Source organism: Triturus cristatus, chromosome 3_1 (genome assembly GCF_964204655.1).
Source record: "Triturus cristatus chromosome 3_1, aTriCri1.1, whole genome shotgun sequence".
Classification (NCBI taxonomy): domain Eukaryota; kingdom Metazoa; phylum Chordata; class Amphibia; order Caudata; family Salamandridae; genus Triturus; species Triturus cristatus.
This window is the reverse complement of record NC_140583.1, coordinates 149,553,748-149,580,509: the sequence shown is the minus strand read 5'-3', so window position 1 is coordinate 149,580,509 and position 26,762 is coordinate 149,553,748. Positions and strand designations below refer to the sequence as shown.

Here is a 26,762-nt window from a genome sequence, read left to right as displayed (position 1 = left end):
GATTAAGGTTATTCTTGGCATGCGTGTATGTGATTCGAGTACTATTTATGTTTCTATGTTGTAAAGTCCAGTTTGTGTCCTTATTTTTCTCTGTCTTGGTGTTAGAGCTACAATTCTTTTTTCATTCTATCTAACTCATCTATCCTTTTATCTATCTTTGTTGTTTTTTCATAATGTAGAGCATTAACGGTATTAAAATTGTTTCATTTAATATTGAAGGTTTACGCAAGTGTCTTGGGCTGAAGCGGAAACCTTACGCCTACCTCTTCGTTTTCTTCCACCTCAAACGCCTCTGTTGCTGCCCGAGTCTCCCTCCGCTGCGTCTGCCATCCCCGCGCCGCTGTGTGGAGGGAGACTACAACTCCCAGGCTCCCCGGCTCCCCACTACCTGAGCCTGTCATACCACCATCCGCGCCTGGAGGCGCTTTAAAAACGACTCTACCCCCGGTGGAGCGGGTGCTTGCAAGTGTCTTGGGCTGAAGCGGAAACCTTACGCCTACCTCTTCATTTTCTTCCACCTCAAACGCCTCTGTTGCTGCCCGAGTCTCCCTCCCGCCGCCGCGTCTGCCATCCCCGCGGCCGCTGTGTGGAGGGAGACTACAACTCCCAGGCTCCCCAGCTAACCCACTAAAGGAAGCTGTCACACCACCATCCGCGCCTGGAGGCGCTTTAAAAACGACTCTACCCCCGGTGGAGCGGGTGCTTGCAAGTGTCTTGGGCTGAAGCGGAAACCTTACGCCTACCTCTTCGTTTTCTTCCACCTCAAACGCCTCTGTTGCTGCCCGAGTCTCCCTCCCGCCGCCGCGTCTGCCATCCCCGCGGCTGCTGTGTGGAGGGAGACTACAACTCCCAGGCTCCCCGGCTCCCCACTACCGGAAGCTGTCACACCACCATCCGCGCCTGGAGGCACTTTAAAAATGACTCTACCCCCGGTGGAGCGGGTGCTTGCAAGTGTCTTGGACTGAAGCGGAAACCTTACGCCTACCTCTTTGTTTTCTTCCACCTCAAACGCCTCTGTAGCTGCCGGAGTCTCCCTCCCGCCGCCGCGTCTGCCATCCCCGTGGCCGCTGTGTGGAGGGAGACTACAACTCCCAGGCTCCCCACTACCGGAAGCTGTCACACCACCATCCGCGCCTGGAGGCGCTTTAAAAATGACTCTACCCCCTGCGTCGCGGGACCGCGCGCGGGCCACGCCGGGCTAAGCCCGGGCAAAGGGCGGGCCGTCTGAGGCCGTCAGGGGCCTGAGGGACCGGGCTGGGCCACCCCTCTTGGACCTGTAGTTCAACGTAAATTATACCCTCAGGTGACTGTTACATACACACGGGCGGTTGCCCCATTAAATCACTGTTGTTTGTTGCATCAGGGTGTGTTTAGAATTGCTCAAATATGAACAGACGTAAAGGTGCAGTGGGGACACTTGATGCTTTCATGATTAGGGCAGAGAGTTTACTCACGCACGAGATCGAGCTAACTGAGCGGCGATTGTCCCTAGATTTACTAACGGCTCAAAGACGCTCTTCATTGGAAGCTCTAACCCAGGGAGACATGTTACATCCCCTGCTCTCTGTATCACCTACCCTTTCTCCTATGTTTGAGGCACCTCTTCCCCAATCCTCCTTATTAGTAATTCCGGACTCCCCCTCTGTTACTATTCTAAGCAGACAAAAAGTTCGGACTCGATCCCGCAATCCTAAAAATTCTACAGAGTCTAAACCTAAGGAACCACCGGCCAAACGCAAAAGGGGCCCCAACCTTACATCCAAATCCCACAATCGCTCTGGAGTTCTTAGTGTTGTTCCTTTACAAATTTCAGCTGTTCCAACTACCGCGTCCGTTGGTACCCAAACTGATGATATAACTTGCCCCCCAAGCAAAGATGACATTATGGCTGCCCTGGAGTCGGGCTTGAGAGCAATAGTTAGCCATTCCAAGGCTTTATTTGATAAAAACTTCTCTCTTTTACAGGAAAGACTTGCATGTATGGAACAATTGTTAACCCGGGTGCCAGTTTCTGATCTCCCGGTTGTTAACCGTAATCCCTTAATTACAACTACTCACACGCAGGGGGATCTTACTAACCTAGGTCTCAGGACGGCTGACGCTAACAATAGGACCCAGTGTCCATCTAGTAGTTCACAGCAACAGCACTCTGCGATTGTCCCCCCCCCGAACATCGGACCCTGAAGTAAGACAACCCACCATAGATCCAATACCGCCAAAGACTTTTCCTAAAACTGAGGTTCTGAATCTTCCCCCTGCCTCCTATCCTTATGTGATAGTTTTGGCAGGAGTCCCCTGCTTCTCGGGTTCTAGGAAGGAGTCATGGGTGGATCTACGAAACAAATGTGTGGACTGGCTGAGGAAACATGAAGGGTTCGACCCGGCCAGACTTCACGAAATCTTAATGGTGCGAAGAGTGGTATGGGTGGGCAAATCTGCTAAAAACATAGGCGATTGTATTGTTATCAACTTTTGCAGTCCCCACACCGCTCGGTCCTTAATGCAAACCTGTGAGTTATTGCCGGGTTTAAAGTCGAACACATGTATGTTTACCCTTGGTTATTTTTATAAACCTACTATTAATGCATATGCGCCTACGCCCAAGGCCCTTCCTCTGATTAATCGCTTCTCAGCTCTGTCAGATTTAGATGTTCCTGACTGACAACCAAGAGTGAGTGTTGAACCTCTTGCCCTGTTATAGATTGAGGTTACTCTGGCTTTTTCTCCAGTACCAGCACTTGCTATTCAAAATAGCCCAGATAGTCATCCAGGGAGAGTTGTGTCAAAAGCGGGCACCTTAATGTTTTAAATTGGAACGTAGCAGGCCTCCGACAGAGATTACGCGATCCCGGGTGGCTTAGTTTAATTCAAAATCACGACATAATTATGTTAGAGGAGACATGGGCTACTACGGAACTGCACGTTAACGGGTTCCATTGCTATAACACTCTGGCAACCAAATATAGCCTCGGGAGGCTTATCTGTCTGGGTCAATATTACTGTTGGAGGTACTACCAAGGTTATACCAACGCATAATCAGAATTTCCAGGCTATATTATTTACCCAGAAAATAAGTTTTTTCTTGGTTATTTTTTATAACAATGATTTTAGTTCATTGCCAAATATAAATTTTATAAATCTTTTTAACTTTATTACTACTTTGGAATCTAGGCACGACTTTGATGAAACTAGCGGGTTTGTGTTGGGAGGTGATTTTAATGCAAAACTTAATGCGGCTTGTCCACCCATGGGGGAAAGGAGCTTTGGTTCTGGGTGTCAAAGGGGAGTGGAATTGACTTCCTTTTTGAATTCACATAACCTGGAGAATGTAATGGATATAATGGCTAATTGTTTGTCAACAGTTCCCCTAGTACCTACATTCAGAGGCAGAGATTGTTTATCAATTATTGATTATATTTTTATTTCTCCTGGGTTGGCTGACCGTATTAGTGAGGCTATGGTAATTCCCATGCCTCAAGGGGATCATAACCCCATTAAGGTTTGCCTAAAATTAATCCACCGCCCGGTATATAATAAGGAATGTGGAGCTAGGAACCTCTCCATATGCTCAAATAATCTTAGATTAAAATGGAGGAGTATTAATATTAAGGGGACTGTTCAGACACTGGTTAGAGATAACCTACCCCTATTCTTCTCTTGTTTGTCTGACCTAAATCGGAATCCTCAGGCAGTTGAGGATCGATGTGAAAAATGCTAGGATTCGATACAAACTGGCCATTACGAGAAGGAAGGAGGAGATCCTAGAAGAGCGTTGGGAGGTGTTAGCGTGAACTGCTGATCGCGGAAGGGGGGATATCTTTTGGGCCGCGGTTAAAGACTTGCGTTGCTAAGGCCAGCTTTTGACCCCAATGGACTGCACCATCTCTGGTGCAGCCTGGGTGGACCATTTCTCTAAGATTTATGCCGCTCCGCACTCAGTAACAGCTACCCCAGTATTCAGCCACCCCCCGTGGGTAGAAATATCATTATCGGAGGTGGTAGAAGCTATCACTCAGAGCGCGGGGAATAAGGCTCCAGGCCCTGATGGCCTCCCTATTGTTATTATTAAATCTTATCCTGATTTGTGGGGCCCTCTATTGTTGAACGTTTTTAACAATCTAACATTCACCTCTCTACTACCAACTTGTTCATCGAGCACAATAGTGCCAATTTTCAAGAAGGGAGATCGATCCCAACCATCCTGCAATAGGCCTATCTCCCTCATTGATAATACCCTAAAAATACTAGTTAGAGTGTTATATAATAAAATCTTGACCTGGGCCGTGGATAATCACATTTTAGAGAGCTGCCAGCTGGGTTTTCGAAATAAGGTTGGTACGGCAGAGCAATGTCTTAACCTCAATCCTATTTTGGGTAAATATACCGTAGCTCGCAAATCCCCAATTTACCTCGCCTTCATGGACCTATCCACTGCCTTCGACCTCGTTAATAGGTCGATGCTGTATTAATGGTCAACTCTCCCATAAGTTTCTCCTTTGTAGGGAAACTAGGCAAGGTTGCCCATTGTCTCCCCTACTTTTTCTAATTGCAATTGAACCCCTATTAATTGCTATTAGAAATTGTATAGAAATTGAAGGCCTTCAGTTAAACAAAGTCCCTATTAAAACGTCAGCATATGCTGATGATATTCTTTTATATATTGCTAACCAAGAATATTCCTTACCTCCATTATTAAATTTAATTGATGTGTATTGTAAGATTTCAGGCTATATGCTTAATACTAACAAAACTGAATTTTTTCCCTTAAATATTCATTGTTCGCCTGATATGCTCATTAATAAAGACATTGTTTGGCAAAATGATAAACTTAAATATCTACGCATGTCATTTGCTAATAACTTAAAACAATCACTGACATTGAATTTTGAATCTACTTTGGCTTATATTATGGATACATTTTAAAAAATGGTCCTCCTTGTGTTTATTTTGGTGGGGAAGATTGGATGCAAATAAAATGATTATGGCTCCTGAACTGTTTTCTCTTTTTACAATGATACCTATTCAACTCCCTCTTAAATGATAAGACCATTGACAAATATTATTCTACATTTATTTGGAAAAACAAATCTCCTTGGTTAAGTTATAAAAAACTAAAATTGTCTAAAATCAATGGTGGGTTTGGTATACCGTATTTGGTGTATCATAAAGCTTTTATTTTAAAACAAAGTATTTTAAGGTTTCAGTATTTAGAACCAAATAATTCGCCTTCATGGCTTTGTATTAAAACAAAATTTAGCATCACCTTTTCCTTTAAAATCCTTTAGAAGCAAAAGAGCATGTAAAAGTCCATTCTTTATTTATCTTGCCAAAATTCCAAGAATAATACAGTTAATTCCATTCCCAAATTATTATTAAAAAAAAGAATCACATGGGAGTCTTGTGTTTCTTAATTTATCCAAATATTTTATTCAGTCAATGCTTTTCATCAAAAGCAGTCAACGCAGCCCGGCTTACGGACATCATCAGGGATCAATATCACGATTCAGTCAGAAAACTCTGTTAATTCCTCTGTTGTGTCTATCAAAGTACATCACAATTCACTTAAATGTTTCATATCCTGTTCTCATAGATCTTGTTCTTTCAGTTCCAACAACGTATCCATGAAGACCTCCTGACTGCTGCTCATCCAGTATCCATCTAGTTAAATGCTTTACTAAAAATGTCCAATTCTTTTGCTTTATTAATGAAATCAGTAATGTTGAAGTCTACTAAACTGATTTTACATGATTTAGATTCTGTTTTCCAGTATTCTATTGTACAATTAAATATATTAAAATTTGTTTGTCACACAAAGTTTTGGATTTCATGGATAAGAGTTGGTATTTTTTTTAAGATATTTACTATAATAATGCCTTTTTAAGTTTTGATGAATTAAACAACAAAGATTTCATTTGCAACTGTCAAATATTGTTAAATATGAATTGCTCTGTAACTCTATTCTCGATTCCTTCCCGAATGGCTTTCTTTCAATAGTTCTTCTGATTTAGAAGTGTATCTCCGAACAATTGCATCTTCATCCCATGTAGTGTCATTATTATATAAAAAGTTAAATAATTCTGATAGGAGTTATAACAATTTTCTTTCTACCGTTCGGAATATAGAATTAGATTTGTCTTTATCTTTGGATACATGGAGGAAGAGTTGGTTGAATTCTATCTCGGGATGGTTGCCTGTAACCTTAAATCAAACTAATCCTTTTATACTTTATAATTGTCTATGGACCCCCTTACAATTCTATAATGCAAAACTTCAAAATTCTTCCCATTGGTCTTTAAATATAAGTTCATTAAGACATATGTTATATGGTTGTCTTATTATTAAGAAGTTCTGGGATGAAGTTTGGCAGATGACTACTCATATATTGAATGTTTCAGATACTTTATAAGTTGTTTGTAAATCATCTTCTCTTTCCACTAAAATGTCCCTGCTGATCAACAAACATTTTATTTTGCTTATTTACGCAGCTTTAAAGTCAATTACTACTAATTGGAAACATACCTCATTGTTATCAGTTCATGCATGGTGGGCTTGGATAATTTTTACAAGAAGAGGTGCTAATTTTACATTATCTGGTTTCATTCACAATACTTCGAACTATCAACATTTTTGGAAACCATTTGATGATTATTTAAATTTGAATCATTAGTAAATATTAGTATAGTATAACTTATTATGGTTATGCTTAGCATTTAACTTAGTAGCTCTGTAAACTTGTTGATATAGAATTATGATGTTGTCCTTTTTATTTTTGTTACAGTGATATGATTTTGTGTTATAGGTACTTTATGAAATATTCTTGTTACTTATTTATCAGTTATAATGTTTATCGACAGACATAAGGGCAGATTTACAAGCCCCTTGCGCCACTTTTGCGTCACTATTAACATGGGAAAATTGACGCAAAAGAGACAAGGGGCTTATAAATCTGCCCCATAATGTTTTAATGGATTAACGTTTGTACCTTTTCGGAGCTCTTTTTTGTATGTTTTCTGTGATCAAAAATGTAATAAAACATTTTGAACAAAAAATAAAAATATTTCCTATTTTCATAAATTGGTGTTGGATTGTTATTGTATGTTGTGTCTGAAATATTTACTGAATTGGCGTTTTTAAATGCTTTACATGCCTGTCTTTGAAGTTAAGCCGACCTGCAAGCAGCAAAGCTACCAACGGTTGAGCATGGGAATAATTTCTTGAGACCTATTCTGAGCCCAATACTGTGTCAGGGGCCTTTTGCCAGTAGTAGATACATATATTTACCACTAGTAATAATCCCCTTTCCAACAGAAATGGACTGCTTTTAAAAAAACTCTCCTGTTTGCCAGTCGAGGCCCGTGGAGGGAGTTCCGTGGGGCGGTAAGGCGGGGCGGGGGAGGGACAGGGTGGGGGGTTCTAGAAACCGGAATATGGATAATTGCAGGTAAGTAAACAATGAAATAAATAAAACGAATTTCGTAGCGCATGCTGCATCGCATTGCCCCTCCCCCGCCCCGCCCAGCCTTACTGCCCCACGGAACTCCCTCCACAGGCCGCGACTGCTGTTTGGGAATGCAAATGCTGAAATGAAGATCTTCTGTCGTTTGCAGGCCTCTGTGACGGCATTTTCAATCAATGACAAGGGGTCACAAACTGCAGCGTGTCTAATATTCATTAGGCACGTGATCCTCTGAAAATTTACAACTTACAATGTGTTCTCTAAACTGCATTCTGGTCGCGTGCAAATTGTACAACCATGCTTAGCAAATGGGCTTTGTATATCAGACCCTTAGTTCCCTGGAGATATCATTATTTTTTCCTGCTAACTGATCCCAAAAGCGTGCCCTGCTGCCTTTTGAGAAAAAGCAAAGCCCATATTCCCCACGGATAGATTTGTCATCCAGAGATGGCACAATTCCTGGCGCAGCCCTCTGACACTAGAGCATTATTTGACAAAGTGACATATTTCCTTTTTACTACACGAACATTCTTGTGCAAATAAATAAAATCTTGCTGCTTGGAATGATCTACCGCGGTAGTCAAATCCTATCACACCACGAGGAGCTATCTTCAAGCAGCTTTACTGCCTCTGCACAGGCTTTTTACACCTGCTCCCACTGATAATAAAAGCCAGTGCCTCTAAAAGATATTACAGCCCATCATTGTAAAGTGACACTTCCTCGCAAATATCTCAACTTTCTTCAAAGGCTGTGCACTTGACACAACTGGAGCAGGCTGCAGTCACTTCTTTGGCTTATGAGATTTCGTTTTATTATGCTAAAATAATACCTAATAATGTATTGTTCAGAAAGTGTTTTAACATTTATTTCCCACTGGAGGAATATCAAATATGGTCATAATCAGTTTATTTTTTTTTCTTTAAACGATGCAGTAATCTTACTTAACAGTGTTTACTCCATGTTTTGCAAAACAGTGATGCATAAAAAAATGTTCTTTCCTAATTGTGATGAAACGTCTATTTTCCTTTTTTTTTTATTATTTTGGATTTCGTAATGGAAATTTGAAAGTCATTTGTGAACCGAATGAGAATATAAATAAATAATATGGCATTTGAATAAATAGCACGTGGCATGACGGGTCAATCAGGATAGTGCAAAGCCAATAATTGTCAGCGCGCTCGCACGATGTTGTTCATGAATTCTTAAAGAACAATTATTGGATTGCCCTATAATGCTGTAGCACTGTTAGCATACTGCTGATAACAGATTCACATCGAAACCAACAAACATGACAGAACCACCATCGAGGGGCCGACACCGTCACTCAAACATGTCATTTGGAAGCAGAGCGAACTGAGAGACAGACATGCTTAGTCTAAGCATGCTGTAAAATGGGGATATAGGACCAGAATATTGTTGTGACAATTGCACCCTAAATATTGTTAAAAATCCGTAGCACCAACGCGTTTAATAATAGAAATGTACACAAAATCAGATTACATTTTGTAAACAATATTTAGGACACAGCATTTATTTCAGACTATAAATCTTTATTAAATATTGTGACTTACAAACAAAGGTATATATCCCACTTCATGTTCATCATTAATCACGCCTTAATTATGTTTTGTCTCTTCAGTGGAGACTATAGGTATGCATTCCACATCTTCTCATAGCAGAGATCATATGGAATTTTATAATGCTACAGCTACCCTTAAACGAGTACTGACAAATTGTTCAAGTTCTTACTGACACACAGTGGCATAGCTAGACCTACTGCCACCCGGGGCAGACCCTACGTCAGTGGCATAGCTAGACCTACTGCCACCCGGGGCAGACCCTACGTCAGTGGCATAGCTAGATCTATAGCCTCCTGTGGCGGCCCCTGCATTTGCCCCCCACCCTCCCTTGCGTCGCCACTGCCCTAAGTTTGCTGCATGGGGCAGGTAGGAGCGGGGTGGGGGGTTGGAGTGTCAGCCGACTGACGACTTGTTCTGGGAGTAGGGGTCTGGAAGCTTGCGGATGAGTTTTTTCAGGGGCTGGAGGATGTTGGTAGTCGGCAGACACGACTTGCTCACCTCCGCCGCCCCCTAAAAAAGGGCAGACCAGGGCGGATCACCCCTTCCTCTACGGACCCTCCTAGCTACGCCATGCTGAAACAACCTTTGATTGAGTTAGTATAGAGCCAAGTTTTGAGACACTTCCAAAATGCCAGATGGTCTTCGATAACTCTAAAAACATGGGGTAGCGAGTTCCTGGTCTCGAAGTTTAGATGAGGGAAGGAAATTCCGCCACAGCTGGCTTGGGCTAGTTTCTGAAAAGATGTAAAATTACCAGGGATGGGGCAATGATTGTAGGAGGCCATTCAATTGTGGGACCGAGATTGCAGAGGGAGAGGGCCATTTTTACATAGAGAAAAGATTTAACAGTGATTACATAAATGTAATAGCGTCAATAAGAATGTGGTGTCCTTCACTGCTCTTTGGTCTCCCACTTCACAATTCATAGATCTCATTATTAAAGTTTTGATACAAAGATGATTCTCTGTCCAGTAATTGGTTATTAGAAAACCATTAGGGCTGCCTTAATCTAGTTTACAAACTTTGGTAAAATAGGAAATAGTTTGTGAGGGAAACCAACAAGCACTGGCAAAGCCAATAGTTTTCGCCTATGCAAACTCTATTGGCTTTGGCAATGCTTTTAAAAAATATTTCAATGATGCAGCCTACCGGAGTGATGCAGAGCAGAGAGGATGTGGCGTTATGGCCAGAGCTGCTTCGTTCGGTGCTAAGCAAGCAAAGGACACTGCAGACCGTGAGTTTATATTGGCAAGCAGACTGACTACCCAATGTCCAGAGGAAGAAAATGCTCAATCCTGGCCGGCTGCATGTATTACAATTCATCATCTCAAACATATTATATATTGTTTTCACGCACTAGCCGAGGCACACATTGACAGTACTAAACTAGAAAAGCTTTTTAAATACATATAAACAAATTGTGAAAATCAGCTTTTCTGGTTTAGTACTGTCTATGTGTGCCTCGGCTAGTGCGTGAAAAGTTTGTGGATTCCAAAGGGCCTTTTTGTCTCTTTTGGGGTTTGGTTTGTCCTCTAAAGGCAGAGGAGGACTTGTTGCCTGAGAGCACCCAAGATACTAATCTAATGTGAACTATTAATTTGAATATACGACATAGTGGATGTGCATATACATTTCTGGTAAGCTTCTGCTTGGGTCTTTGTGTGTAAAAAATATTATATATTGTTCATGCACATTAGAAAGCCATAATGGATGCACCACACTCTGTCCATGTGTGCCTGCCCTTCGTTTCCCACTTTTGGACATGTTCCACCACGTCCAATGAGAAGCAAGCAGTTACAAACCATGCCTTGGAGCTAACCCAAGCTCGTCTATTTTGAGTGACGGCTGAACTGGACACCAGGTCCACATAGAAGCAGAGCAACGTACAAAATAGTTGGCACTGCCTTGAAATGCTTAACGGGTTATTCATTTTCAATTATGTTTTTCAAAGGAATGCCAGCCATCTTATATGCTGATCTCAATCTCTAGAAATACAGAGCAGATATGGAGAGGGGAGAGGATGTGGCATTAGGGCTAGAGCGCCGACCTAGAAGTTGGGGAAGTGGGCTCGAGTCTCGGTAGCAGGCTCAACATCCTGTGATTCTGGGCAAATCACTTAATCTCTCCATGCTTATGAACGTGTCCATCTTTTAAAAAAAAACTTTTATTTCCAAATTCATTCAGGTTTTCAACAATTGAAATACACAAAGAAGACAATGCATCACGATTACAGCTGGTAGATACTGTTCACTTGGTGGTGTGCCTTGTGCATTAGCTCCAGACCGGGGGTTACAGTGTATACACTCAGTGTCCGCAGGAACAGGAAAAAAGAACAAAGACCCCCTCCCTCCTCACATATACCTGTCCCCACCATGCAGGGCTTAGATGCGTGATTAATTGCGGGGGGAGGTACGGAGGACCCTCAGACAACGAAAGATCCGATTCAGCGACCACACAGAGGCACCTCCGTCAAAACCAGTGCAAACAACTAAATGGTCACTGTTGTGTGACACCTGCAAGTCCGGTGTCTCCCCTTATTTCGTGTTCTGGGCTCACAACCGTAGCTCCCACCACGTCACCCCCATCTTGGTCCTCACTTCAGCTGCGTTCCCCTCCTGATATCCCCAAGTGAATTCAACATACTTGACCACATCTAAAGATCCCTTTCCACATGCTCATCTATGTGCACTCTCCTGAGCCTACACTCCTCTGCCACCGCCCAGTCCATCAGGTCCACCCTTCATTTAGTGTGCGCCGGTATCATAGGACAGACCCAAAGTATAGCTATACGGCTGCGTACCAACAGCAGGCCCAGCTGAGAATATTTACATCACATTCTCCCCCCTTTCTAGAGAAAGGGCAATAGCCCCAACAAGCAATGTCTAATTGTGTTTGCCACCTCCACCCCATCATCCCATGCAATGTATCATGTACTTGACTCCAGTGCGAGGCGAATTGTACAAAATTGCATGCTACAAGACAGAAGTCGGCAAGCATAGCCCTGCATCTAATGACCTCACCGGGTATGTCCTATGTAGTCGGGCTGGGGTCAGGTAGGCATAATAGAGAAAATAAACATGTGTCAATTTTAAGTGGCCATTACTGGCCACTTCCTCCACATGTGCTCTCACCCTGCGCCATTCAATTAATGTGTCTGTCTTTGATGCAAATGTAGCTCATGTGCAGCACTCTGACACTTTCAGGTCGGGTTTGAGCTATCCAAAAATTGTAAAAACAATAAAATTACAAAAAGGATGAACAGTGGGTACGGTTGGTAAATAAACACCGTGAAGTGTGGGGGACAGCAGGGGAGGAGGTGATAGGGAGCACAAACAATGGGCAATGGAAAGATGGGGCACATGCACTCGCATGGAGTGTGGGGATGGAAAATGTTTCAAAGTACCTCGGAGGAGTGCGGTGAATGGAAGGACACTGGCTGCCAGCCGCTCACCACCAACCAAAGGGTCCTTGGTACAAGCTCCAGCCGAAACTGGGGAAAGAGCAGTGCAACATGATGGCGTGAAAGCTGTTCTGACCAGTGAGAACAAGAACATGCGAGTGACCGGCGAAGCCTACAAATGGTAAGAAATGGGGGGCTGAAAGCTCTTTTAAGATTTCTTTTTTTAATTGCAAAAGATTTCATAAGCAAAGCGCAAGCGCTGTGCAGGCGCAACCTAAAAAGGACCCTGAATCTACGTTGAGGTTTTGGAATTCAGAGTAGGGATTTGCAGAAGAAGAAAGCAAAACAAACCTACGAAGAGCGAAGCTATTGTAGATGAGAAAAGGAAGTGGAGGTAAAGTGGTAGTAGGATGAGTCGAGCTATTAGAAAGATCTGTCTGGCAGTGTTCTGGGCTCCTCTGAGGAGAGCCTGGTGAAGACAGGAGCTGCTGCTACTTAGGGTTGTGATCGTCTTAACCTGCTTTTACTGTGCTGGAGGGGAACCGAGGAGGGACCATTGTTGACGCGGTCTACTGTGGTATATCTGTTAGTGCTTTCTCTGTCCAGGATGACAGGACACTTACTTTTATGAAGTATTTGGTCAACTAGACCGTTGCTGATTCATCTGCCTCACCAATTCCACCTTCATTTACAATGAAAACTGCTTTTATCACACGTTTAGCTCCCAGCTGCTCACTGACTTCAGACTTCCTGCGTGAGGCTCATAGAGACATGGGCGGATATTCTGACATTTGACTTGACTTTCATCAGAAGCTAGTGACCCTGTTTCTCTACTCAAAGATGAGGCATTGCATTTAAAGGATCCGCTACCAGTTGCGGAGTCCACCAGCTCTCCGTCCTCCTAATGCATGCCTAAGGGTGGGGTTAACTCTCCCAATCCACTTGGGTATCTGTCAGACGACTTGGGAAGTGCACTTAAAGGCTCACAGCCCCTCTTAGGCCAACCATCCCCCAAGGGATGCGAGACCCGGGGTCTGCTGACATCCAAAAGTCACATATAGCACCAACTATCTGAGTATCATATTAGTAATAATTCCAGATTTGTAATGCATGAGTTATTACCCCTATGGGTATCCAGGCACAGGGAGCGGCCGGGGAGATTAAGTGAGCGATTGCCCAGAGTCACATGATTCTTAGCTGAGCTGCCGCCAGCGCCGGGGATCTAACCACGAGCCCCATACTCCAGAGTCAGTTGCTCTGGCCGCTGCCTAATACATCTCCCTCACAACCGGGGATTAATTTGAGACAGTGTTTTCCAGTGCTCAGCACCGGCACTTAATCATTAACATCGGCGCTATAGTTTCACACTTATTTTGGTAGGCATGGAGATTAAGTGATTTGCCCTGACTCACACGATGTTGAGCCGATGCCAAGACTCAAACCTGGTTCCCCAGCTCCAAATTAGGCAGCTCTGGCCATTAGGCCACATCCTCTCCCCCCTCCTGGTTAGTAGTTGGCTCTGTTTTGGTCTGCGTTACAGAAGAAATGTGCTGGTGCAATCTTCCTCCAGATTAGAGCCCCGGCACTTATTTTTTTTTACAAATTAAGTAAAATAAAAGTGTATGCAGTCATTGTTAATTTGAACCCAATATTTGTTTTGTGGTTATTCACACTATGACCTCCATCACCACGTCAGTAACACTGAGGTCAGGTAATGAGAGAAGAAACATGCGCCACTCATGTTTTTCATCTTTAGATCCTACAGGCCTCGACAGAGATCTTTCATTGTCTTCTCATTTGAAGGTATTCAACTGGCATACATCTTCTTTTTACGCCAGTCTAATAGATGCCAGGAAATATTTGTAGAACGTCTGCAGCGATTTAAAATTTAAAATCGATTAGCTGCAACAGTGGCACCAAGCAGACTCCATGTGCAGTGGGGGATGAAGCCAGATATGAGTGTTCATGGGAGAGCTCACTCGCCAGCACACGCTCTGATGTTGCATCTGGTGCAGAGTTCTCTCGACTACATACATTCTTAACCTGTTAAATAAAAATGTATTTGAATTGTGTAGGCTTTGCTACTAAAAATCCAATAACACTAATCCAGACATATACATGGCGGCCTACATCACGTGAAGACCAATATGCGGTGTACTTTAAGTACACATCTCTCTTTCTGCAAACATTATACGACGGTTCTGCCTGAAACATATTGAAGAAATGCATGCATACTTGGTAGCATCCTTATGCTGCAGTTTAGTTTAGTTTAGTTTTTAAATTTATAATGCGCGACAGCTACCCAAAAAGGGTTTCCCGGTGCAGAAGCAGGTCAAGGCGTGATAGACAGAAAGCATTCAATTTATCGAGCCGCAGGGGAGCCGCATGCTTTCTACTCACAGTAACATTGGGAACTCTGTTTCGGCAAGGGATATTCCACATAACTAGCCTATGGCGGACGCTAAACCGAGCTAATGTAAAGCTGCAACAGCAGAATTCTGGAAAACTGTATTAAAGTGTTTCTATTGAGAGTAATTGAGGGTACTGCATTTCCTTAGAGAAACAGTACCATTTTGGGGCATATGAGTAGTAAACATGAGGATGGATTTGCTAAAGTGTGTGCATGTGCCAATCTGAAGTGCATCTTCATTCATCAAAGTTTTGATGACAGTGTTCGAATGAGCAGTATTTTCAGATTGTTATATAGCTAAAGCTAAACAAAAATGAGAACAGGAAAATAAAACCTTAAAACTGTCTTAATATAAGGTTTATGGCGCCTTTGGAATCAATATTTATATTGTTTTAGCTCTGAATCTGACCACATTTCCCTACCATCCTTCCTTTCTTGTAGCAGGCAGTGGTACGACAATGTCGCTAAATAACAGAGGGCCCCATTACGGTGTTGGGTGAATCGCCACTGACAGGTTGTTGGTGGTCGTCCTCCCAACTTACGCATTACAATGTAGTCGGTCAGACCGCTGCAGGCAGGGGGAAAGACTGCCGCCACTGACAGGGTCAGAGATCCCGTCGGCAAGACAAATAATCCCCAACTGGCGGTGGTGACTGCTCAGGCACCGCTGTCAGGATTATGATGCCTGTTTCCAACAGCCTTTCCATGTAGGCCTTTCTGACTGGGAAAGGCTGACGAAAGTGACTTCGGGGGCCGCTAGTAGGGCCGCGGTAACCCCGCGGCCTCTGCTATTTGGCCTGGGAAACACCTGTGGTGCACCCCCAAACATCGATGCCCCGGTGCCTGCCACATGGGGCAGATATTATTTAAAGTGTATTTTTTCTATTGAGGCTTGTGCTGCAGCCTGCAGCACAAGCCGCAATAGAAAACATACACTTTGCGACCTCCGTGGAGGCGGTTGCACCATAATATGGGAAGCAGGACCACCATAGCTGTGTGTATGTATCGGAAGATCGCTTGTTCATTAGAGAGTTCTGTGGGCTTCCTTTAACTTTTTGTTTTGTGTGAACAGACCATGCAAGTGTACGGGCGGGCGGTGTGTGCAACTAACATAAGAAGTCAATCCTTAAATGCATTTCTGTGTATGGGAAGTAATACTACAGTACTATTTTATGTCCCCTTAATTACCTTTGTAAATCAGCCCCAAAATGTTCAATTCACTATTAGTACAGGACAAACAGAGCACAGTCCTTCTTATTTTTGTGTATATAAATTGTATATGAATATTTCCATTCTATGCCCATTTTAGATATTTACGTAAAATATTTCTACAGGAATATTCTTTTATGTACTGGTACATGCCTTTTTAGTCAACCCCATTGTGAATATGAGAGTTCGTGTCTCTCTATAAACGTGTGACTTTCGGGGGCTGGCCTATACATGACTTGCGCTTGTCAACGTGTCTGTAAATGTTTCATATAACAAAGGACAAAGTGCAAACATACAATGACAACACATAGATCATTACAAAAAAAGATTCATTCCAATTTTTAAGTATCCCCTTTTAGGTCGAGCATTTGAGACCTCTTGTATATACTTTAGTAAATACTTATATATTAGTATATACTTATATGTGTATGTAGTTTGTGGGCTCTGGAAATCAGCCCTTCAGCTTAGGGACTTTTTTTCTGTTCAACTACTTCTATTTAATTGTCTTAATAAAAAAGGACCAGTAGAGGTCAGTAAACTACCAGAATTGGTTTTTGCCGAGGTCTTTCTTTTAAAAAAAAATTCTGGCAAGTGCCTCTATTTTATTTTCTTGATAGAAAACGACCAGCAGAGGTTAGTAAAATACCAGAATCACATTAGCATTCCCTAGATTCCAGTCCATAGAAATTGTCTTCCACAAGCACCCGTAGACAATAATATTTTTTTCACATCTTGTATCTTCAGTGATATGACCACCGAAGGCCCTGATGTTATATTAAAAACAGAGCTTTGGACTATACCATTCCCTTCTGAAAGGCAATATTTCTCTCCATGTGTTCCCATACCTGGCATGTAACGCAGTTTGTAGCTAACTTGCCACCATGTTAAAGAACTGTAGATGTTTCAGCACCTAGGCTAATATGCTGCATAGCTAAATACATAAAAGATTTCAAAGGCGAGACCGACTGCATTGAAAATGCTTGTTTTAATAGTTTGTACTTCGAACGGTCTAAAGATCAAGTAATAATGTCTCATTGAGAGCAACAACTATTCCTCAATATTATGGAAGGAGCAGTACATGGGCAACAGCAGCATATTTTTTTTTTTTAAAAAGCAGCAAATCTGGGGCCCAATACTGTACTGTGAGATGGGGAAACATGGCGGCCGGCTAGGAAGCACGGTTTTGAGCTTCAGCATTCCAAAACATAGCACAACGGATAAGCTGTTGAAATATTGCAGAAATATTGGGTTTGTCCTCGACATTCGCTACATTAGATATTGGATGTGTTTTCCTTTGGTGGTGAGCAGAAATGCTTAGATAAAACGCGCGGTAGAGCCAAAACTAACCTGAGAGCGTGAGCTTCGAGGGCAGATCATGGTGGCGGCTCATGGTGGTGCGAGTGATTTTCCCCGATCCTGATGCAGCGGCGGTGGTGAAGCGGGGGGACTTCGTACCTGCAGATACACCCGCGAATGCGAATACACCCGGTTTGCCGTGGTGGCGTGCGGCTCGGCTGCTGTGGAGGGGCCGGCTCGCAGCAGTGCGTCTTTCCTTCCGAGTCACGAGAGACAGAGTAAATAGAGAGACCTGAGGAGGAGGAGGCAGACTGAGAGCTGATCGGATTCAGACACGAGGTCAGAGGTGGGAGACTGCGCTTGAGTGGGAAAGCGAAGGAGAAAAGGTGAGAGGGCAGAAGAGTGTGCTACCTAACAGCCTATTTTTTTGTGTCGGATCACTTGGCACTTTTTTCATCAATTGCAATTTTCCCTAGAATATTCTCAGACCACAATCTTTTGGTTATCAAATGCACTATATCAGCTGGTCTGAGAACCCCAAGACCTTGGACTTTTGAGTGAAAATTGTTATTAGATACAAACTATCTTGACCACATAAGGCCTTGGGAAATTGAATTCTCGAATATTAATAGAGGCTCGGCTCCCAATAACATAGTTTGGGACTCATTCAAGGCTGCTATCCGTGGGGAGACCAAAAGTTTCTCCTTTTTTCGGCAAAAACAAATACAGGATCAAATTAAGGATCGGATCGATGAACTACGTAGAGCTGAAATCTTACTTACGAGTACGATTGGGGAGGGTGGGGACATAACTTTAATTCAGACTCAGGTATCACGAATCAAAGCCTCAGTGCAGGAGTTCTTTGGACAGGATCTCGCGGCTAAATATTTGCAGTATCGCTCGACAATGTTCGAGTTTGGTGAGAAATCTGGGCGGGTCCTTGCCAAGCGGCTTCAGCAGCGTGGTTTAGCTAATCGTATTACTAGGATTCAGGATCCTCTGGGGTTTATTCATGAGACCTCTGAAGGGGTCTTGTCAGTTTTTTCTGAATTTTATCGTTGCTTATACACCGAGGAAGTCATCTCCTATACAATAGACCTCGAATTTGCTGTTTTTATTGAGGGACTCAAAACAGCTAAAATCTCGGATCACCAAAATATGGTTCTTGTCGCCCCAATCCAGTGGGATGAAGTGGAATTTGCATTGAATTCATTGGCTAGCGGGAAGGCAGCGGGTCCCGACCTTATCCCATTGGAATTCTATAGTACATTTCGGTCAGAAATTCAGGAGGACCTTTTAACGATCCTTAGAGATGCCCAGCTCGGGACTATTCCAGACTCTTGGCGTTACACATCGATTATTTTGTTTAAAAAAAAGGATAAACCCGAGCTGGATCCCGCCTTATTCCGACCGATTTCGTTAATAAATACGGACAGTAAAATCTATTCAAAGATCCTGGCGGCTAGATTAGCTTTGGTTATAGCCCCTTTAGTCTCTATCCGGCAACATGGATTTATTCTCGGAAGGGACACGGCGGATCATGTCCATCGCGTTATTGTTCTTCTGGATTGGGCGCAAGTTACTTATTCTCCTCTCGGAGCAATCCTGTTGGACGCCGAAAAGGCGTTCGACAGGGTTGCCTGGGATTTCTTGTGGAGGGTTCTTCTGTGGAAGGGGTTTTCTTCGAATTTTGTTCACGCACTTCAATCACTTTATATCGCCCCTCAAGCATTTTTGTCAATCTCAGGGACATTCTCAAGGCCCTTTGCGATAAACAGGGGCACAAGACAGGGTTGTCTCTGTTCGTCCCTGTTATTTGCTCTTTATATTAATCCCTTTTTAAATAAATTAGAGCTTTCTAGTAAGATTTTGCCTGTCAAGACCAATGCGGTTGATTTTAAGGCACTAGCATATGCCGACGATATCATAATTATAACTAGTAATGTGGCTTCTTCGTTCTCGGCCATTAAGACCCTTGCGCATTCTTTTGGGCAACTTTCAGGTTATAACCTTAATGTGCAGAAAACCCAGATTATTCAATCATCAACTATGACATCCATGGACATACCGGTTGTACAAACTGCAACGTATTTGGGGGTCAAAATCTTGGCAACAGTAGAACAAATACCCGATATGAACATTCTACCTATTATAGATGCCGCCAATTCTACGTTACGAAGGTTAGACATTTTACATATTTCTTTATTTGGCAGAAGGAATGTATTAAAGATGCTGATTTTGCCAAAATTTCTGTACATCTTTAGGACGATCCCTCTTGAATTCTCTCAGTCTAGCCTTAGCAGCGCAGAAAGATGCTGCAATAGGTTTATGTGGAGTTACCGTATGCCCCGCAGAGCTGCTAAATGGATGGTTCTCCCATTGGATAGAGGTGGATGGTCAGTCCCTAGTCTTTTGTTATATAATTGGGCTGCCTTACTTCAGCATTTGGCTCCCCCACTTTTCGGTTCACGCGGTTCACTTCCTGTATCATGTAGTCCTTCTATTTTCGAGATTAGTTTAGGACAAGAGGCCAAGGGGTCAATTCTTAAGATTCTTGAACCAAGTTACTATAAGAAAACTAAATTTAAGGTTATTGCAGCTATGCACTATGTTTGGAGGAAGGTATGTCGGAAATGGTCTGTACCTAAAATACATTTTTACACTCCTTTGGCCGCTGCTAGACTCTTACCTTCAATTTTTCAAGACTCAGTTACAATCAGGTGGGGATCTCATGGTATTCTTACGTTGGGGGATTTACTTTATGAGGGTAAGATGGCCTCCTTTGCATTTTTAAAAGATAAGTACTCTTTGGCTTCATGTGATTTCTTTAAGTACTTGCAGTTACACAGTTATATAGATCGCCTTGCTATAAACACCCCTAACGCACTAATTAAGAATATTCTAATGGAACTAATTCTAAGGAAGGCCCGCTTAAGTGCTCTCTATCAAAGCTTAGTAAAAGGCCTTCCTGATGATCTTTCCTCTTAGAAGGCAAAATTAGAAGGTAAATTTGGTAAGTCAGGTATAGATATTATTCATGCATTGGATCTGGCTAACTCTGTACTGATTTCTGGGAGCCTACGCTCCCAAAGGTATATGGCTCTGTTCGACTTATATTTTACTCCAGCCAAAATCTCAAAATGGGGAGGGAGTGGTGTTCAGGGTTGTCCTAGATGCGGTTTGGCGGAAGCCAATGATGTACATATGTTTTTTTCATGTGTTAAATTACATACATTTCTTCATGATGTCCAACTGTTTATAAACAAATCACTTAATATTCAGGTAGTACTTTCTTCTGAATTAGTAATTACGGGGTGCGTGACGGACCCATGTCTAGATAGACCATTTTTTGAATCTGCTCTTCTCTGTATTGCAATGTCTTTAATCCGTTTGTGTATAACTTCCGAATGGATTAACCCCTCACCTCCAATTTTATTGAATTGGAGAGCAAGAATTCTCGCCCTTCATAATTTGGAATCAGCTGTGTTTTTAAAAAGTGGGGAAAGGAGACATGAGAGGGGTTTAAGGATTTGGGCGCCTTTTTTGGCTTGGTATAATAAGTAAACTTGTTTGTTTTCTGTTATCGTTGTTGAGCCCATTTGGGTTAGCAAATTCATACTCTGTTTTGATTGCCATGATTGCTCAAGCTATGTGTATTTTTTTTTTCTTTTTATGTCAAGCGAAATTAAAAAAAAAATTAAAAAAAAAAAAGGATACTATGGTCCTAATGTAGACGACCCTTCCCCTCTAAATGAATTATATAGACATTTATTAGAAACTAGAAATAACATATTCAATTCATGGCAGGAGATTTCAATACTTTAATGAACCCACTACTCGATAGATCGTCCTCACAGCATATTATAAGCGCTCCAAAAATGAGAAAGAGTGTTCATCAATTGATAAAGAACCTAGGTTTAGTGGACATATGGAGGCTCATTGCAGGCAATAAAAAGAATTCACATATCGTAATAGAAAATACTCACACGCCTCAAGAATTGATTTAATTATGGTGAGTGAGAGATTAAGAGAGAATAACATCAGGGTTACACATCAACCAGAACATTTGTCAGACCACGCAGCAGTGAGGCTAGAAATGTCCACGAGGGGTAACGCAATAGAACGCAGATGGACCCTAGATAGAACACTCTTGGGCAAACATGAAGTGGGGGACTACATTAAAGAAAAAAGTGACTGAATTTATTGAGATTAACTTAAATTCGGCAGCACCACACGTAGTCTAGGACACCTTCAAAGCCTATCTGCAGGGGAGACTGATAAGTCATGCTACTTTTTATAGAAAAGAAGGGGGAAAAATTAAAACATATGAAGAAAAGATTAAAACAGTACAGGAAAATCTTACAAGTTGCCGAAACGTCGCCGAAAAACTAGAACTACAGAATAAACTAAATGAGGCTAAAGCACAATTGGTAGAATACCTGGAAGGGAAGATTAAAGAACAAAAGGAAGCCAGTAAACTGGCCCATTATGAATATGTGGGAGGTTGTGGGAAACTCCTCGCGTGGAAGGTAAAACGCGACTAGTTGAGAGGCGAGATTAGGAAAATAAAAGAAGATGGCACCCATAAATCATGTGAGGACAACGTCAGTATAGGCAAGGCATTTGGCGCCTTTTTTCAAGAGTTGTACACGGAAGAGAAAAGAGACTCACAATCAGACTTAGATCAGTGGTTGAATCAGGATCCCCTAGCTGGCATAAATACTGATCAGCAAGAAATGTTAAATCAGAAAATCACCATTTTAGAGATAGACAAAGTAATCTCTAATTTAAAGAGGGGAAAAGCTGCAGGACCAGATGGTCTCCCCAACAAACTTTACAAAAGCTATTTAAAAGCATATATAGCCACCAAGCTTCCATAACACCTTCATGATACGAGGCAGTAATCACTTTGATATTAAAGCCTGGGAAAGACTCACTAAAATGTGAGTCATATAGGCCAATTTCATTATTAAATAGTGATTATAAAATCTTTACACAAATTTTAGCAATAAGGCTGGGCAGGACATTGGGGAGTATTATACATCCTAGCCAAAAGGGTTTTATGAAAAACAGACAGTTAAAGGTCTAACACATTAATTAATTACAGCCATTGATATAGCTACTACTATAAAAACACCACTAACGGTTATAATGATAGATGCTGCTAAAGCATTCGATAGAGTAAACTGGCAATACTTATATGGAGTTATAAAACAAAATAACCTAGGGGATAATTTTTTTAATGCTATAAAATCAATTTATGAACTACCAACAGCAAGGATAGTAGTAGATGGTGTACTCTCACCCAAAATCAAGATAGGACGTGGGACGCGGCAAGGCTAACCCTTGACCCCTCTATTATTTAGCATGTATATAGAGCCGTTGGCCAGAAGAATAAGATCTGTTACTGGGATTATCCCATTTAGATACTTAGACTGGGAAAAAACAGCCCTGTTCGCAAATGACTTGATGGTTTATACACCGAATCTAGGGACTGCTCTGCCACGCATAATGGAATTAATGGGAAAATTTGGCGCAATATCTGGATATCTAGTGAATAAAGATAAAATGGAAACAATGACCTGGAATGGCCCAATAAATTCTCAGTTAGAAAAACCAGAGATTAGATATTTGGGAATTAGGATAACCAAGGACTTGGATAGCACACCATTTATTAATTTTAAGAAGCTGTACCTGGAAACTAAGACCTTATTAGAATCATGGATGCATCTACCATTATCCGTACTGGGAAGAAGAAACTTGATCAAAATGATGATTCTTCCAAAGTTTACGCTTATTTTTAATGCTCTACCAATACATTTTAAATCAGAATGGTTGCAGAAATTGCAAAGTGATCTGACCACCTTTGTATGGAAAAACAAAGTAGTGAGAATAGCATGGAAAAAATTACGTAAAAAGAAAGTGGATGGGGGAATCACCTTGCCGGACTTCAAATTATATCATTGGGCTAGCTTTTTAAAAAATACTAGAAATCCTCTATTAGACAATGCACAAAACCCTATGCCACATCTGCAGGCACTAAAAAAGAACTTCCCAGAGGAAGGGAACTTTTTCCTATTTAAATACGGTCATCCCAAATTAAAAAAAAAAGTCAGATTTAAAGTTCTGAAAGCTGCCTGTGAGATTTGGGTGCAAATTAAACGAGTCATGGGCATATTATATTACAGTAGTAAAGCTCCAATCTGGAGCTCTCCAGGCACTCCAGAATGCCTCTTGGATATTCTAGCTCTCCCTTTATTGAGGGCAGGCCTAACAACTTGGGGAGAATTAATTGAAGGAGATTCTCTTATCCCTTGGGACGTACTTGTCTCAAAAACGAACCATACCCTGTCAAAATTCAAATGTCTTCAATTGGCAAGTTGGGTCCGGAACGAACGACAGCTCAGTTCGGACTCAGAATGGGAGGGTGAATTCGTGAAAGATCAAGAATTTAAAAAGGAAGTGTCCAAGTGGTATTGGATGCTAGTGGAAACAGAGGACAGCAAGCTCCCTGCACCAGAGGAGTTATGGAGAACAGACATGCCAGATGCGGATACCCACACTTTATGGCAAGTTTCATATGCAGCACTTTGGTCAAATATTCGACCTGCACCTTTTAGAAGAAATCACCTTTTCACCCTATACAGAGCCTATTGGTCCCAAAAAAAGTTGGCCAAACTGGGTGGAAGTACTGCCCTAAGTGTGGGTTGGAAAATCGGACGATGTATACATGTTATGGCAGTGTCCGATAACCCAGATCTTCTGGCACGAGGTGGGTGAGTTTGCCTCCACAACCCTAGGAATTGAAGTCCAGTTAAGCCTCAACCTTCTATTTTTGGGATAAGACACAAAGGTAATAAAAACTACATAGCGAACATCTCTCAAGCACATTTATTATTTGCATTGATAATCATGGCATGTAGAGAAATATGCACAAAATGGGTAGCACAAACAGCACCTTCATTAAGAGAATGGATCGCATTTGTTGAAAACACTTGTAGATTAGATTGCATTAAAGGTTCACCTCGGTGGATTAAAATGTGGAATACAATTTGGGATATTATCTCGGGCGATGAAATGTATGGGTATCCTATCACTAACCATAGGACAAGAGGTATAGTAAAGTCCGATGATTAAGGCATTTTGAACACTGCTGGAGTTCGGACAGATCGCATATACCTCCAGATATATAGTTTAATAAGGCCGTGGCTTCCTGGGCAGCAGTGTAGAACCGGTCATCCCAGTTAGTATGCACCCAGTCCCAGCCATCAGTTGAATGAGGACAAAAAAAGCAGCAAACCTGGTGAAATGTGCATGGGGAAAAAATACCCAGGATGGTAGAAATCAGCTCTCAAACACCTATTCCTGATCAGAATGTTCAAGTAATCCTAAACCTTGGAACTATCATAATTTACACCTCTGAATAGGGGAAAAGGTGTGGTGTAAAACCCATTCTGATCTGCAGAACTCACATTGTGAAGGTAACACAGGACCGGGAACATAAGGCACCCCCGTGACCTCCTCGTAAGTCTTCCTTGCCACAAATCCATTTACTGCTTCATGTCGGAACATCAGATGGAGAAGGCACTTGCATTCTCCGGAAGAGAGGACCAGTGACTTTAGCAAATGGCAAATTCAACTCTTAATTTGGCCCCCCAAAGCAGTAAAAGAAAACAATGTATGGTCTGAAAAAGGGGGACAGTTGTAGTGTGCGTGTGTGTCTGTATGTATGTCTGTGTGCGTAGGTGTGTCTGTGTGCGGCTGTGTGGGTTTTTGTGAGCGCATGTGTGTGTGTTTGTCTGTATGTCTGTGCATTTGTGTGTGAGAGTTAATATACATCAGAAAGAGGAAAAGTTATATGCTGAAACCTTCTTACCAACACACGAATCCCCGGAAAGTGAGTATGTCCCGTTGTCGTGGAAACCGCTTCTGCACTCACAGTGGTACCACCCTGGGAGGTTAACGCAGCGCGAATGGTTGTGACACTCAACGATCCCTTCTGAGCACTCGTCGATATCTGCCTCGGAGAAAAACAAAAAAAATACAGGAAATTAATTTCTTTTGAAACTCCTAGTTAAAACGCTGCTTCTGCCCTGCCCTACAGCCAAATATGGGCGCGTGCTTCCCTCCAAATAACTAGAAGCAGGAAGCCTGGATTGTGAAGCAAACTATGTTTCATTCGCCCTTAAAAAACATGCTACCTTTTAAAAGATACAAACCAAGGAATGCCTGTAATAATGTCAGGGGTGCCACTGTGAAGTCAACACTCATTGACTGGGATGTGGGGTCAAGGGTTACTGTTTGGCTTCTCATGAAAATAGAGATGGAATGCAAGGATAACATACTTTGGGGCATATTTATAAAAGAGTTGTGTCACCCTTGGCCACACAATGGTGCTCAAGAGCAACGCAACTCTTAAACTAGAATGAAGCCATGCAAGGGCTTGTACGGCTTGATAAATCCAGAGTAGCGCAACGCAGCACAAATCGCTGCGTTGTACATTACTCTGCCTCAGGGAAGCCTTTAATGAATGGAGCGTGGGCATTCTGCAGCAACCATTGAAAGAGGAAAATGCCTGTGGATTGTTTGTATGCAGAAGGATGTTGCTTCCTGTACTAAAACAACCCTGCTTACAACGCAGGCACCCTTGTACCAGGGTGCCATCACTGACGTTAAGCGACACATTGTGCGCCAGCGCGGGCAAAAGACAAGAATGCGCCGTATAATTTTATATATGGTGCACCGTATAATAAGTACGGTGCATTCCTGCCCTTTCCCTATGGTGCAGCGAGGCGCATAAGATGCCTTGCTGCGCTACGTGATTTCCTAATAAATACGCCCCTCTGTAATTACAGCTAATCGATTAAAAAATATAACTGTTGAGCCATCTTAATTTCTTGCCAGTATGCGTGCCGAAAAAATATAATAGAAATATTATGCTTGGCGCTGGTAGGCCCTACAGGACAACATATTATCAAGACAGGCGATAAAATTATCGCCGCTTCGCTAAAACGGCGATAATGGGCTTGATAATATGCTCTATGGAATTCCAATTGAAGCCCATGTTAGATGTTTTTCGCATCTAACATGGGCTTCAATTGGAATTCCATGGAGCATATTATCAAGCCCATTATCGCCGTTTTAGCGGCAGTTTTCTGCCGCTAAAGCGGCGATAATTGTATCGCGTTTCTTGATAATATGCCCCTAATTGCCTTTGCAGAGAAACGCCGCTGCACTTGCATTCATTGGCCCGATGCAGGTGAGCACAGCCATGCGAGCATAACAGCATGTGACAGACAGAGAAAAACAATCTCTCGCGTTGTTTTTAGTTAAATATTAAAGTAGAAGAAGGAATAATGGGCGGGGGCTGGAGGAATGCCTGCCCCCCGCCGCGGAGCAGCAGCGCGGGT

General features: G+C 42.4%; 1 protein-coding gene across 1 annotated transcript in view; it reads right to left on the bottom strand.

Moving 5' to 3' along the window:
* The window catches only part of NELL1 (neural EGFL like 1), a 3,594,225-nt gene that overhangs the window by 332,274 nt on the left and 3,235,189 nt on the right, over positions 1–26,762 (bottom strand). Inside the window, exon 15 of the mRNA XM_085643606.1 lies at positions 25,229–25,369. Coding sequence (XP_085499732.1) covers positions 25,229–25,369 — 141 coding nt within the window. The remainder of the gene's footprint in view (positions 1–25,228; positions 25,370–26,762) is intronic.